Consider the following 16114-nt stretch of genomic DNA (forward strand, 5'->3'; position numbering starts at 1 on the left):
AGATGAATACCCTGCAATGCTTACTTCACAGCCTCAATCACCAACATCCTACCTTTCCAATGGTATATCCCAGCAGTGAGACCTCCTTTACAACCTGTCTAAAAAGGCCAATTCCCTGAATGTTGCAGTAGCGCTGAATCTCATGGATCACAGCATTGGTATATGGAAGCCTCTTCCGGTCTTCATATTGGATGACCTGAGAATCATCAAGGACAGCGTCCAACTCCTTTTGCACTTTTTCTGGGGAGAAATATTTCCACAAAATATTCAATTTGTCTTGGTTGTCAATAAAAGCTGAAACATAGCCCTTTATGATATTCAATGACAAATCAGACTGAGTGACAATAAACAAATAACATTTCACGAATAACCCTCAGTTATAAGGAAAAATTGTAGTTGGCCAGCAGTCATTCTTCCACAGAGTAGTGCACTGCTGTGGTAAATAGTAAATAACAATTATAGACTAACTTTGACTAGACAAGATTATGAGGTTTTGAAATCCAAAATCCAATTCAGTGCAGTTGAACGCAATCCAATGCGAGAGCATACGGGTATTCTGTCAAGACCACCTTCACACTTATAATTCTAACAGGTAACTAACCTGGCACCAATGGCCAGTCTGAATGTCAGTATGACCTTAAACTACATTCAACAGGAAAAAAAAGTTTAGACTCCAATAGTACAAGTAATTTCTGGTGCAATTAGTTGTACTATGGGAATCTGAACTATTTTCAAATAAATTTCAAAAAAAATATATAGTTGTACACAAACAGTATGTATGACTTTTGGATGAAGATTAAAGTAGATAACTAATAAAGGATACAACTGAAATAAAATGCATTTTATGTTATGTGGATTATAGAGCACATTATCACCCGGAAGGGTATCCCAGCGCTGATCAGGTTTGAGTCTAGCCACACCTAGTGTTATATTCCATATAGGTACCCCAACATAGGCTCAGGTAACATAACAGATATTCTCCCCTACATTACACACATAACGGTTCTTGGGGACTGACCTTTTACCTAGCTACGACACTGCAAACAGAACGCAGGATTCCCCTAGTAGCAGCCTCATACATTTTGAATGAGGATTCTTGGAAACTCAGCAGGGCTCATCCCCTGCATAAAAACTATGTATAAAGTTCATTCCCGATGTCATCCTAGGTCAGACACTGACACAGCAAGATAAAACCCCCAGGCAGACCTTTGGGTATAAAAACATCACATCTTGCTGAAACAAACAGAGGAGATCAGGACGTCCATACTGACACACTAACGTGAGACGCTGAAGCACCCTGCATTCAGATACTCTAGCTCACAGTGGTCTGACATTCCTTATGCGGTGTCCAACCTGAGACCAGGACGGGGTCCCACAGTTTCTCACTTCAGGTAATGGAGGTTGACTTTATCCTAGAGGGATTCTTGACTTAACACTTACATACATGCTAGGTACACTTAGGTACATCTAATTAGGGTAGCATCGTAGGAGTACGCATTTTATTGTCATATAGTCTATATACTTGCCTGTATTCATGATCATATCAGAATGGTAGAAATCGACCATCCTTTTACGTTCTTAGTGCTTTTAGTCATATATATTTCTTCTACTGTCTAATGATCGTTAGGGCACATCTATTTTACACAAGAATGACGACTGGTCAATAAATACTTATTGAAAACGTCCCTACCGTTCATTCTGTGTCTTTCTCTGAGATCTAGTGAGCATGAGTGACTGAGCGAAAGGTAGTACACTGTCTCCACGGTCCTGAGTGATCAGGGCTGTCATGTTAGATAGTTGCCAAGAACTAGTCTCTCCTTGGAAAGAGTCGTTTCTAGTGGCACTGTGACCTAGCTGGTATAAAGGCCAACATACCAGATGGGGGTGTCTGGAATCAGTCTGGACACCAAGCCTGCAGCGTATGTTGTCTAAATGTGCAGATCCTGTATAGATTTTATAGGAACTACACAACACTAGAACTTGTTGGACTAGTCAAAAAGTCAGGTCTTTAGCTTCTTATGGAATTCAAGAAGTGAGGAGGAGGCTCTTATGTGCAGTGGGAAATAGTTCCATGCTTTAGGAATGATTTAGGAGAAGGCTCAACATTCAGGTCTAGTTTTCAGTGTGTGTGTTGGATTTCTGCAAGGAGGGGTCAGAAGAGCAGAGGTGTCTGGTAGGTTTGTGAAGCAGATGGGATTGTTGTGATATACTAGGTCAGTGTTATTTAGTGCCTTGACAAAGTGAGTGAGGAGTTTGAAATATGCTTGTTTCTGAATGGGGAGCCAGTGGAGGTCCTTTAGGTTTGGCATGATGTGTAGAAGTAATTGTAAATCTTTGTTGGTGCTTCAGCTTTCATATTTACTTTGCTTTAAACATTAAGTCACAGAGATCACTTTCTTCCCATCGTCCATCTAGAAAGGAAGTAACATTATCAGTTTCTGACAAAACCATCTTCAAAAAACAGAAGCCAGGCAAGAGGACTTCATTTCCCATCATCTATCTACACATAACGTGATATCACTGGTTTCCCCCCAAATCAACTTCACCTCTCCCTGAACCCCATACTGCCATGTCACACAATCACACCCAGACATAAAGGACCCAAACACTCAGATAGGATTTTCACCAGTGCTTTGTTTGAGATATTGGTTGCAGGTAGGGGTTCATCTGCACTCTTTATTAAAGATCGTAATTTATTTTTAGTCATCTGATTTTGACTCAGAACAAGAGAGAGCAAAAAAGTCCAGACTCCATTAGTATAATGAATTTCCCATGAAACTCGTTATATTGTTGTACTCAACTTTTTTCAAATAAATTACGTAGAAAAAATATGATTGTATAACATTATGTATGCCTGCTGAATGAAGTGTAACAATAGATAACAAATTATGTTTGCTGCCTAAATAACAGTCAGTCAAAAACTTTTATTTCGGTATAATACCATAGAAAGACAAAAATACCTATTTACAATAAAATTGAGAAGAGAAGAAAAAAAAAAAAAGAAAGAAAGCAGTTGCAAATGGAATAATCCAACAGGAATAAGAACCTGTTTTAAAAGTTAGGTGAACATTTAAAAACAATTAAAAGCCATATTAAAAGGGACAAAATAACATCAATAACAGTGTAAACACATAAAACAACATCCCATCCCTGGCAAGCACAGATCTAAACATGCTTTCCCTACAGCACTAAACTCATCTATGTAGGAACAGTTTATATCCTATCATTTTGTAGTTTTTTGCACCTTAAATGCCACATGGAAAGGAGGAATCTAGCCGTCGCAAACACTATCATAGGGGTAGTATCGTATTTAAGAATTCTGAACACCTCCTGGTAGTCCCTAAGACCCCTGGACTTACAGAGTTGAATAATCCATTTTGCTCTTGCCTGGATGTAGAGAGGGCAAAAGAGCACAGCATGCAGCTCTTTCTCACACGTGTCAAGACATTAAGGACAAGAACTCGTAGGACAGAGCGTGCTAGTCTAACTCTGGGTTAAAGCCCTCAGTGGTAAGGAGCCATGCCTAAATTGAATGAATAGTTTCTTAGCCAGTGGGGGCTGGATAACATCCAAAAAAAATTCATAATGAGGACTGGTCTTAATGTCCAAGAAGGTGTTGGTAAGCCTACCCAAGGAAGAGTGTAATAAAGTTTCCTTTCGATAGTGCAGAAGAGCCACATTCAGTAATCTCTTAGTCAATATAGGACAAGACTCTTCAGGTGACAGCCACAGGTCCCTCTTGCCTAAGGCGTAGCAAAGGTTCTTAACATGCATTAGCCAAGGGATTTTCCCCAGATTCCCTCTTGACAAGAGATCACCACGGTCCTGCCTGTAGCTCGCAAGCTCGGGTGTTGACCAGAGGTGTCTCCAGTACAAGAAAGGGTGATTCAGGGCAATCTCTTCAATGGGAACTAAACCTAGATCCCATCTCAGGGGGATTAAGGGGGTACTCATTGGTAGTTTCAAAAGCCGCCTGATGAAGCTATTCTCAGTTAAGGTTAAAGGGGCAATACTACAGTGTCCCCAGAGCTCGGCACCGTAAAGCGCACCCCCTCTTGCTTGGGATTTATAGATTTCCATCGGGGTGCCCAAGGGCTTAGAAGAGGAGTTGTTGAAAACCTTCAGAATACCCCCCACAGATTGTGTTAACTTCAAATTGCCCTTCACCAGATGAGACCCCCATTTCATTTTATTGTTGAGGGTTACCCCCAGGTAGTCAAATGTGGATACACGGTCCAGCTCGATTCCTTCCATCTGGGGATGGGGGCAGTTGGTTAAACTAGGGCTAAAGACTATAAATTTAGTTTTAGATAAATTTAATTCCAGATCCCTTATTTTGCAAAAGGAGCAGAACGCCTCTAGTGTGCGCTGGATGCCCATAAATGATTTTGACAATAAAAGCGTATCATCCGCGAACATTAGGGTGGGTATCTTTCGCCCCGCTAACCTTGGGGAATCCAGATTAGAAGCACACAATAGGTGCTCAATCAGCCCATTGATAAAGAGGGAAAATAATGTTGGAGCCAGAACACACCCCTGCCACACACCCTTTTCGACCGGGAATGGGCCCGAGATTTCCCCACATCTCCCATATCTCACCCTTGCATAGGTTCCATCATGCAATCGCTTAAATAAATGGCACAGGTAGGGGGGGCACCCATCCCCAATAATATAGCCCAAAGCTTCTCCCTTTGGACCATGTCAAACGCGGACCGAAGGTCCACGAAGATCAAATACAAATTACCAGCACCCAAAGAGACCGTCTTCCAGTAGACCAGCTGTAGCCTGAACAGTTGGTCAATAGTGGAGACTTTTGCTCGAAAGCCCGCTTGAAGAGACGTTAAGATTTGATGTTCCTCCATCCAAGTCTGTAATCTTCTTAAGCGCAAGCGGGCGAACAGTTTCTGTAAAACCTCAATCAGGCTTATGGGGCGGTAATTAGCCGGGTCCAAGGGGGAAGATTTTTTGTGGATGGGTATGATTTCAGCTCCAAGCCGGGTGTGGGGGATCTCAAGACCCTGTAGGATAGCATTAAAGTAAGCCCAAATATATGGAGCCCAGATTTTTTGTTCACTTAGATAAAGATCGCCTGGGATCCTATCGAGGCCCGGGGCTTTCCCCTGTGATAGGGAACTAAGAGCCATCTCAATTTCCGCGAGGGTACAGGATCGGCTCACCGAATCCACATGTTCCGGGAGCACCTTAGCAATACCGTTTGACTGGGTTACTAAGTCTAGTCCACTATCGGGATTGCTAAGCGAATAGAGGGGCTTGAAATGCTCAAGCCAGACCTCCTCGCTAAGATAAGGGATGATAGCTGAGGGACTTTCTGCCGAACCAGCTCGAACGAGGTTCCAGAATGCCCTGAAATCCCTGACTTTTAAGGCTGAATTCATACTTGACCACCTGGAGTCCTCCCACTCAGATTTTGCCTCTTTTATCAGTTTTTTATAAATATCCCTCGCAGCTCCAATGCTTGACTGGGTAGCCGATTTAACTTCCCTAATCAAAGCAGACTTGGCCGACCTGCAGCTTTTGTTATACCAATGATCTTGCTTGGTTGTCCTTGGCCTCTGTGAGCTAGTACTATAAAAGTAACCTGCCAGAGAACCAAGGAGCTTATTATGAATAGACTGCAGGTCCAGGAGATGATACTGGAAAGTGTCGCCACTGAGACTCAGAAGGTGGGAAATTTCCTCCAAGGAGCAGGCAACATGGCCGTATAATTCCGCCAACTTAGCCTCCTCCATCACAAACTTTACCCATCTGATACGTCTACCGCCTTCCGCTAAAACCAGATTCACACTACTTGTTGTTGGAAGACCCCTGGGAGCACTACAACCCCCAATACTGTTTACCAATTCTAGTGACAGTAGATTGTGATCACTGTCGACCCTAGGTATGACGGAGAAAGCTCCCAGATAACCCCAAAATTCAACATTCACCAAGATATAATCAATAGTTGAACAATTCCCGGGTCTATTGAAAGTGTATGAACCCGGAACATCAGGGAGAAGTCTGCCATTGCAGGCCCTCAAGGAATGTAATATAGTTAACTTATTGATCTCAAGGGCCAAAGGCAGTAAACGTTTTTCCGAGTACATAGTACAATCTGGGATTTTGTAGATTTCATCCTCATCCGAGGTCACTGAGGGAATCCCAATAAGAGGTTCAAAATGACAATTAAAATCAGCTCCTATAATTTTGTGGGACGAGTTGGGAAGAGAGTGTAGGAGAGCATCTAGGGTACCCAGAGTTGATAAGCCCAACTGAATGGGATGGGGCGTAAGTAGACATTAAATACTGCCAGCGAGTATCCAACGGAGAAGGTAAGCACTATACATAGAATATCTGGGGACTGGGTATCTATGGTCTGAACTGAACAACCAAGATGAGAAGCTACCCAGATTGCTAGCCCCCCCGAGGGTCTTCACCTGGGTCCTTGAACCGCAGGTACATGGAAGGACGCATAACCTACCCTCACAGGAATAAACCGTAGCCACGTTTCTTGAAATAGGCATATATCGTAGCTATCCATAAACTCGCCCCACTCTGGATTGGGGAGTTTAGACCCCAGTCCAGCCACATTCCAGGACCCAACTAGGGGTCTGCGTATAACTACTTGAGTAGGACAGACCTCTGGGAGATCACAAGCAGCAGGACAGGGAGATGCTGTTGGTTCTGGAGGACCTAACTCTGTTAATCCTTGAGCTAAGCTGTTACTTTGGGGAAGTGAAGGGATAACAGTTTCTCCAGTCCCAAGTCCATATACTGGAAAGGGGAGGCCCACCTCCGTGCTACAGCCACTCTTTACCAGGCCCCCTTTCGTAGGTGTGGCCTTTCCTTCAGCATGCCTCAGAAATGGTGGTCAATCCCCAGAACACTTTATATCTATATCTATGATTTCCTTAGTACTTGTGTAGAAATTATAATCACAAATATTTGTTGGTGCTTCAAATTTCATTTTTACTTTACTTTGAAAATTAAGTTCTGATTAGGACTTTGGTGGTCTTGGGACCGCAGTCACGGCGGCGTCAGATTCACCACCTGCCGACTAGGCAGTCCGACAGCTGAATTACAATGTTGGCAAAAGACTGCTGCCTCCTCCAGGATTTCTCTTCCCGCCATGAACGTGGTCACAGGCGACAGTGGCTGATGGAATGAGTACAGAACCTGTTCCCGCCCACAAAATTATAATGTGCCATACTGCCAAGCCGACTGTCGGGAAGATCTCCACTCGTTGACCTGGTGGAACTGCAACTTTTCAAGAAAAAACATACCTTGTCCCGTTTCCACTCTTCTTTCTGTAACGATGCCCCGCATCCAGGTCCCCCTTTGCTGCAGACACGAGGGAAATCCACAAAATTGTCACCTGAATCACACGTAAGTTCATTGTCCATTTGTCCACTGTTGCAATGGCTGTGGACCCGTGCTGTAGGAGAAGGATAGTTTTCTATAGGTGTAATACAAATGTGTGTATTTACAGACGGTTTTCGTGAAAATACATACATATGTATTTGCACTGAGGCAAAAAAATCTAAAAATAGTTGAGAATCCTAGCAGGGAGCTCCCCCTCTGTTGGAAGACTGCCACCGCAAGACCGCCAGCACAACGATAACATTGTGATATTGTGGGCGGAAGACCGTCAACACAACAGTCTACTTGGGCCTGCCGCTATGGTGGTCAGGTGGTAAGACCTCCAAACTCCTAATCAGGCCCTAAGCCAGAGAGGTAACTGAATTTCCATCGTCCATCTACACAGGAAATGAGAGCACTGGTTTCTTCCAAAACCATCTTTAAAAGCAGAAACCAAGCAAAAGGGCTTAATTTCCCATCATCCATTTTCAGAAGAAGTGACATCACTGCATTTCACATCCTTTATATAAACAGGAAGTGTCATAACTGGTTTCCTGCCAAAGCCCTCCTTAATAAAGGTATTTAGAGAAGAGCACTTAATTTCCCTTCATTCATCCGCATAGGAAGTGACATTCCTGGTTTTCTGCCAAAGCCATATTTAAAAGAAGAAGTCAGGCAAGAGGACATCATTTCCAATCATCCATCTGCATGTGAATTGACATCACTGGTTTCTCTCAAAACCAGCTATAAAAGATAGAGCCAAGCAAGAGAACATCATTTCCCATCATCCATCTTTAACCCCTTCGATGCTGCGCAGATTCCGCCGCTGTGCTGACGGAATCTTGCGCGGGCGTGGTCATGACGGAATGGTTCCGTCATGAGCACAGCTCAACCGTGGTTCATGACGGAACCATTCCGTCATGAGCACCGAAGGGGTTAAAGTAAGTGACATCACTGCATTTCCCATCATCTATCTGCACATGATGTGTCATCACTGCATTTCCTGTCATCCACCTACATAGGAAGTGACATCACTGGTTCCCCACCAAAACCATATTCAAAAGAAGAAGCCAGGTAAGAGGACTTTTTTTCCCTTCAATAATCTACATATGAAATGACATCACTCATTTCTTCCAAAACTATATTTGCCTCAGCCAAATCCCTATAATGCCAATGCCCACAATCACACCCATACCAAGACAGTCCAAGCATTCACACAACATTCACACCAGTGTTTAATTTGAGCTGGTGGTTTCAGGAGGGACTCATTGGCACTATTTTTGTCATCCCAATCGCCGCTCTGCTTGTGCCCCCTGCCCCTATTTTATATTCTGTATCCTGATCGACGCGCTGCTTGTGCCCCCTGTATTTTGCATATTGTTTTCTGATCGCCGCTTGCTCTGTGCCCCTTTGCTTTTGTACACCTTTGCTCCTCTGTGCCCCGCGCCGGTCTCCCGTCCTCCGCCCCCGCCTCCCCTGTAGCCCCGCCCCCTCTGCGCCCATTCGCCACACCCGTCCCTCGCCTCCCGCCTCCCAGCTGCTCCTCCCTCCCCACCTCCCCATATATGGCGGCCGATGTGCGGCCGCGCGCAGCTGGGGTGCCGAAGGTGCGCCTAAGGCAAGCCCGTCTGCGCCCGTCTGCGCCTGGACCGCGCCCAGTGCCAGAACACCTAGCCCCCGTACCTGCCAGGATGACCACCTCCGCTACGACGCCAAGACCCTCATCGCTCTGAACCCAGGAAGAACTCACACCTGCTACAAGGCCGCCCGAGGTGTACCAACGGTCCCTTCACCTGCTGGAACTGCAACTTCTCCTGCCACAAAAGCGCCAAGACACCCACCACAATGGAAACCAACCAGCTCAGATGCATCCTGATCAACACCCGCTCCGCTCACAAACACGCCGTCGAACTCTGGGACCTACTCGACACCACATCACCGGACGTCGCCTTCCTAACCGAGACCTGGATGAACGAAGCCTCCTCACCAGACATTGCCATAGCCATCCCAGACGGCTACAAGATCACCCGCAGAGACCGCACCAACAGGGCCGGATGAGGAATCGCCATCGTCCACAAAAACACCATCAAGATCTCAACAATCACCACCGACACCCTCAGCATCGCCGAACACATGCACTTCCAGATCCACACGAACCCAAAGACCACCTTAAGAGGCACCCTCGTCTACAGACCTCCAGGACCCTGGCCTCAATTCTGCGACTCCATCGCCGACCTCATCAGCACACATGTGCTGACCTCCACCGACTACATCCTCCTCGGAGACCTGAACTTTCACCTGGAGAACAACAACGACAACAACTCCTCCACCCTGATCGACAATCTCACCAACCTCGGACTGAAAAAGCTCATCACAACGCCGACCCACAACGCCGGCCACACGCTAGATGTCATCTTCTCCTCAAGCCCCTACATCACCTTCAGCCACGCCTCTGAACTCACCTGGACAGACCACCACTGCATCTACTTCTTCCGAAGACCACCCACACACCACCGCACCCTACAGACCCCCTGCCGCCGCTGGGGCAAAATCACTGAAGAATATCTACAGACAAACCTTGCACTCAACACCCCGACGACCCCAACCAACCTGGATGAAGGGGCACTCGCCCTAGAATGCTGGATGAACGACTGCGCCAACATCATCGCTCCTCTGAAAAGCCCCACCAACGCAGACACCAGCAGAAGAGTCAGCTGGTTCACCCCGGAACTCCTCAACTCCAAACGCACCTGCAGAAAACTGGAAAACATATGGCACAACGAAAAGACCCCAGACAGTCGCACCTCCCACAAAGACGCCATCCGCAACCACCACTACCTCATCAGGTTCACTAAAAGAACCTCCTTCACAGACCGCCTTGATAACAACGCACACAACAGCAAGGAGCTCTTCACCATCGTGAAGGACCTCTCCAACCCCAGCTCCAACGCGAATGACATCCCACCATCGCAAGCCCTGTGCGACTCCCTCACCATCTTCTTTCAGCGGAAAATCACCAACATCCATGACAGCTTCAGACCCCGGACGACCCCTACTGACCACACCGCACCGAACCCACCGCACCCCACCACCCACAACACCCTGACAACCTGGGCCAACGTGAGCATGGAGGACACAATCAAGACCATGGGAACAGTCCACTCCGGATCCCCATCCGACCCTCTCCTGCACCACATCTTCAACAAAGCCAGCAAGTCCATCGCTCCCCACCTGCACAAAATCATCAACCTCTCCTTCGAGACCGCCACATTCCCTGAGATCTGGAAGCACGCAGTGATCAACACCCTACTGAAGAAACCCAAGGCGGACCGGAGCGACCTCAAGAGCTTCCGGCCCATCCCCCTGCTTCCGTTCCCAGCTAAGGTCATCGAGAAGATAGTAAACACCCAGCTCACCTGGCACCTCGAAGACAACAACATCCTTGACCCGTCCCAATCAGGATTCCGCAGCAACCAAAGCACCGAGACCGCCCTCATCGCCTCCACAGACGACATCAGGATCCTGATGGACAACGGCAAGACGGTGGCCCTTATCCTCTTGGACCTCTCCGCCGCCTTCGACACCGTCTGCCACCTCACACTACGCACACGCCTTCACGATGCAGGGATCAGTAACAAGGCCCTGGACTGGACCACCTCCTTCCTCTCCGGCAGAACGCAGAGAGTCCGCCTCCCCCCATTTCGATCCAAGGCCTCCGAGATCATCTGTGGCATCCCTCAAGGAACCTCCCTCAGCCCGACACTGTTCAACATCTACATGGCACCATTAGCACGCATCGCCCGACAGCACGACCTCAACATAATCTCCTACGCCGACGACACTCAGCTGATCCTCTCCCTCACTAAGGACCCCCTCACTGCCAAATCCAACCTCCACCAGGGAATGAAGGCCGTCGCCGACTTGATGGAGGACAGCCGCCTCAAACTGAAAACAGACAAAACGGAAATCCTCATCCTCGGATCCAACCTCTCCGCATGGGACGACTCCTGGTGGCCCACATCACTGGGGTCCCCCCCAGCCCCCACCGACCACACACGCAATCTGGGAGTCATCCTCGACTCAAAACTCTCCATGACCAAACAAGTCAACGCAGTCTCCTCCACCTGTTTCAACACCCTCCGCATGCTCCGCAAGATCTACAAATGGATCCCGACCAACACGAGGAAAACAGTCACCCAGGCCCTTGTCAGCAGCAGACTCGACTACGGAAACACCCTCTATGCCGGAGCCTCGTCCAAGCTCATCAGCAGACTACAGAGAATCCAGAATGCCTCTGCATGCCTGATCCTCGACGTCCCACGCCGCAACCACATCACCCCCCACCTGAGGAACCTGCACTGGCTCCCCGTCGACAAAAGAAACCCCTTCAAACTCCTGATCCACGCACACAAAGCACTCCACAAAACTGGCCCAGCCTATCTCAACAGTCGACTCTCCTTCTACGTACCCAACAGGAATCTCCACTCCGCTGACCACGCCCTGGCCACGGTCTCACGCATCCGGAGAACCACTGCTGGAGGCAGGTCCTTCTCCCATCGCGCCGCCAAGACATGAAACACCCTTCCCCTCTACCTGCGACAGACCGAAGACCTGCTGACCTTCAGGCGACAACTCAAGACCTGGCTCTTCGACCAATAGCAGCTGCAACCCCCCCTTCTCGCCCCCCTCCCCAGCACCTTGAAACCCTCACGGGTATGTAGCGCGCTTTACAAATTATGTAATTGATTGATTGATTGATCAGACATTGACCCAGTACAAGAGAGAGAAAGGAATCAAATGGGAAAATACAGAGGAAGAGAAAGACAGACAAAAAGTGACAAAGGGATACTAAAGAAACAGGAAGAGTGAGGGAAAGGGGCAGGGAAAATGTGTCACTTGTTGAAAGAGATTAAATGAAAACTACACAGCCTAGAGATTTTTGGCAACCTAGACATTCCGCAACAGTGCTGTGGGCTTTGAGAAACTTTGGGCCTTGGCTGATTCACATAAATCATACCCAATCCCCTACACAAACCACTAATTGCCACAAGCCCTCACACTATTGAACACACATTCCAACTCATGCTCGCTAATGTTCATTCTGCAGTATTACACACACTAGTCATCACAAACCTCATCTCCTATCACTAACTTGACACCATCTTCATCACAGAAAAATGGTTAGCCCATATATTCTCCCACTTCCTCGAGGTCCTTCTTCTCACAGGCTACTGTATCCATATTGTAGACCACACACATAAGAAGATAGCAGCCCTCACTATCATTCATAAGTGCACGTGGTCCTGCACACTAGGGCAAGCAACTAACACTTAACTCCTTGAAGGTGTTGATATGCAATTTCCCACTCTCTGCAACTAAGTATGCTGCCTTCTATCTCATCTAAAGGTCTCCCAGGGAGAATATAAACTTCTATGATGAATTCTCATATCTCCTCACACCCTCATCCTTCTAACATGCCCACACCACCCTCTAAGGTGACTTCAAGCCCTTCTCAACCTCATCAATATTCTCAACTTGGTACAGCATGTCACACAACCAGCACACTCCAGAGGCCGTATCCTCAACCTTGTCTTTGACAACATTCCAATATAAAGCACCCATACCCCTGGACTGGACAAGATTTGTCATCCCCATCTCTTTGATAGGCTCTAGTACCCACATATGTAAATCCATTGCAAATCACTGGCCCCCTTGTACTGGGCAGACCACCCCTAGTGCTTTGCTTAGTGTCATACACACAAAACAAGGTAAACCCAAAAGTGAAGACCCAGCCTGCAGATCCTTCAAAGACTAAAAGACACAAACACCCAACTAAACAACTTCAACATTTGTTTGGAAAACTTTGTGAACATCCATGCCCCAATTAAAAGAAGAATGTGCTCTTGCACTCTAAAAACTTTGCTGACAATAAACTATTCAAACACAAACATGAAAAAGGGATCAATGACAAAACCCCTGATGACTTCATGATACCGATGTCACTCTGCACATCACATAGACAGCTCATCACCGCAGCCATAGCAAAGTATTATACCAATACCATTAATATAGCCACCACCACAAGTAGAATGCTTTTCAAGACCCTTAGCCACTGTATAAACCCCCAGCCAGACTCACCTATTTCTCACTCCACAGAAAAGTGGAAAGCCATCAATCTCTTCTCCAGTGAGTGAGAAAATAGAGAAGATCCAACAGTACATCAACACCAAGCCTGTTTATATCTTGTGCCCAATCTTTCCTATAGAGTTTAGCAATGGTCAGCCTTTTTTAGGCCCTATCTGCAGATCTCACCGAAATGCTCAACTCTCTCAAAGCCACTTCCTATGAAGATGATGTATTACTCTCAACCTTTATCAAACCACTTACTAGGGACTCTCTCTCCCCACAACTCAACATTTGTCAATGGCTCTCTGACTCATTGTATCTTTCCGTGTGCTCTTAAGACAGGCCAGATTTTCCCACTCCTAAAAAAACCTACACTTTATCCGGATAACCTTGCCTTTCGATCTTGGACCCGCGCCCACTCCAACAGACCATGCCTGCAACCATTGCATCATCTTAGACAGCAACTCTCCATGAAAAGCCAGATCAACTCAGTCGCCTCCGCTCACTTCCTCACTCTTCGCATGCTCTGTAAGATCTTCAAGTGGCCCCCCGTCATCACCAGACGAACCGACACTCAAGCCCTAGTCACAAGCCGTCTGGACTATTGCAACACACTCTACTTAGGAATCACCTCGCACCTCCTGAAAAGACTGCAGACAATACAGAATTCAGTAGCCAGACACATCCTTGACCTCCCAAAGCAAACCCACATCACCCCCCACCTCAGGAAGCTCCACTGGCTCACAATTCAGAACAGATGTCATTTCAAAATGCTGATACACACCTACAAATCCCTATGCACCAAGGGCCAGATTACATCAACCACCGCCTGAACTTCAACCAACCCTCCAGACACCTGCGCTCTGCCTCTATCGCCCTCGTCTACATTCCAGCATCCACCGAGTCAACAGTGGAGGATGCTCCTCCTCCTACTTCACTGTGAGGACCTTGAATGACCTCCCCCATCTCCTCTAGACCTCATCCAATCTGTTGAATTTTAGAACCTGACTCAACCTGGCTCTTCAACTGATCCCTCCTTAGCAGCAGGGTTTTCAGCACCTGGATACACTCACAGGTGATTAGCCATGATTTACAAGTCCTGATTGATTGATTGAACTACCGTCCCATTACTCACCTACCATCCATTAGCAAGATCAGTGAAAAAACGCCTATGTTCATGTCTAAAAGCACAGTAATGCTAACCATCGCCTGCATGACTAGTCTTGCCTCTGACCCTGCAGGCAGGTCGCTCCCCACGCTGCTACATTGTTTTTGCCAGACTTTGCTTGCTTGCCTAATTTTGTTTTCCGTCTGCATCTCTTCTGTGCCCGGCTCTCCCTTTGCTCCCCTGCCATCCCTCACCCGTTTTTCCCCGCCACTGTGTCCCTGCTGCCCCACCCCCCTGCTCTCCCATTCGCCACCCTGCTCCTGCCTCCCAGCTGCTCCTTCCTCCAACCTCCCCTCATATGGAGGCCGCGCAGTGGATGCGCGCAGCAGGCGCGCCGCTGGCATGCCGAAGACACGACTAAGGAAAGCCTGTCTGCACCTGTCCGTGCCTGGACCGCACCCAGTGCCAGACCCCCTGGCCCCCACGAACGCCACGACATCCGACCCCGCTACAATGTAGCACCCTCCACGCACTCAACACAGGACGATCACACACCTGTTTCCTGGCCACCCCGAAGAGCACCCAAAGACCCTTCTCCTGCTGGAACTGCAGCTTCACCAGCATCTGGCCTGCCAACCCACCTAGCAGGAAAGAACCCAACTACCTCAGATGCATTCTTCTCAACACCCGCTCCTCCCGCATACACGCAGTTGAACTCTGGAACCTACTCGACTCAGCCACCCCAGACGTCGCCTTCCTGATGGAGACCTGGCTGAACCCCTCCTCGGCACCCGACATCGCCATAGCCATCTCGGAAGGCAACAAGATCATCCGCAGGGACTGCACCAACGGAGTAGGAGGAGGAATCGCCATCGTCCACAGGAACACCCTCAGAGTCTCGACCAACACCGACAACACCCTCAGCACTGCCGAACACCTGCACTTCCAGATCCTTGCCGACCCCAACACCACCCTCAGAGGAACCTTCATCTATAAACGTCCCGGACCCCGACCACAGTTCAGCGACACCATCACCGACTTCATCAGCACACACGCCCTCGCCTCCACAGACAACATCCTACTCGGGGACCTGAACTTCAACAACACCAACTCTACCATCCTGATCGACAACCTAGCCATCCTCGGACTCAGACAACTCGTCACAACACCCACTCACTCCGCCGGCCACACGCTTGACCCCATCTTCTCCGCAAGTCCCCACGTCTCCTTCAACCACACCACTGAACTCCACTGGACCGACCATCACTGCATCCACTATCTTCCGTAAAACCACCATGCACCACCGCACCCAACAGATGCCTCACCGCTGCTGGAGCAAAGTCACCAAAGAACAGCTAACCACCACCCTCACCCAGAGCCCACCCGCCTACCCCACCGACCCGACACCGCCACCCGCAACCTCAGACAGTGGATCGATGACTGCGCCAACACCCTCGCCCCAGTCAAGAAACCCTCCAACATCCACACCAGCAAGAAAGCCAGCTGGTTCACTGAAGACCTTCA

The 16114-nt window shown here is 48.1% G+C and overlaps 1 protein-coding gene across 1 annotated transcript in view; it reads right to left on the reverse strand.

Annotated features, from left to right (window-relative positions):
• LOC146786144 (cytochrome P450 2J4-like) overlaps window positions 1-16114 on the reverse strand; it is a 215413-nt gene that overhangs the window by 46542 nt on the left and 152757 nt on the right. Inside the window, exon 7 of the mRNA XM_085635648.1 lies at window positions 53-240. Coding sequence (XP_085491774.1) covers window positions 53-240 — 188 coding nt within the window. The remainder of the gene's footprint in view (window positions 1-52; window positions 241-16114) is intronic.

This window comes from Triturus cristatus, chromosome 11 (genome assembly GCF_964204655.1).
Source record: "Triturus cristatus chromosome 11, aTriCri1.1, whole genome shotgun sequence".
NCBI lineage: Eukaryota > Metazoa > Chordata > Amphibia > Caudata > Salamandridae > Triturus > Triturus cristatus.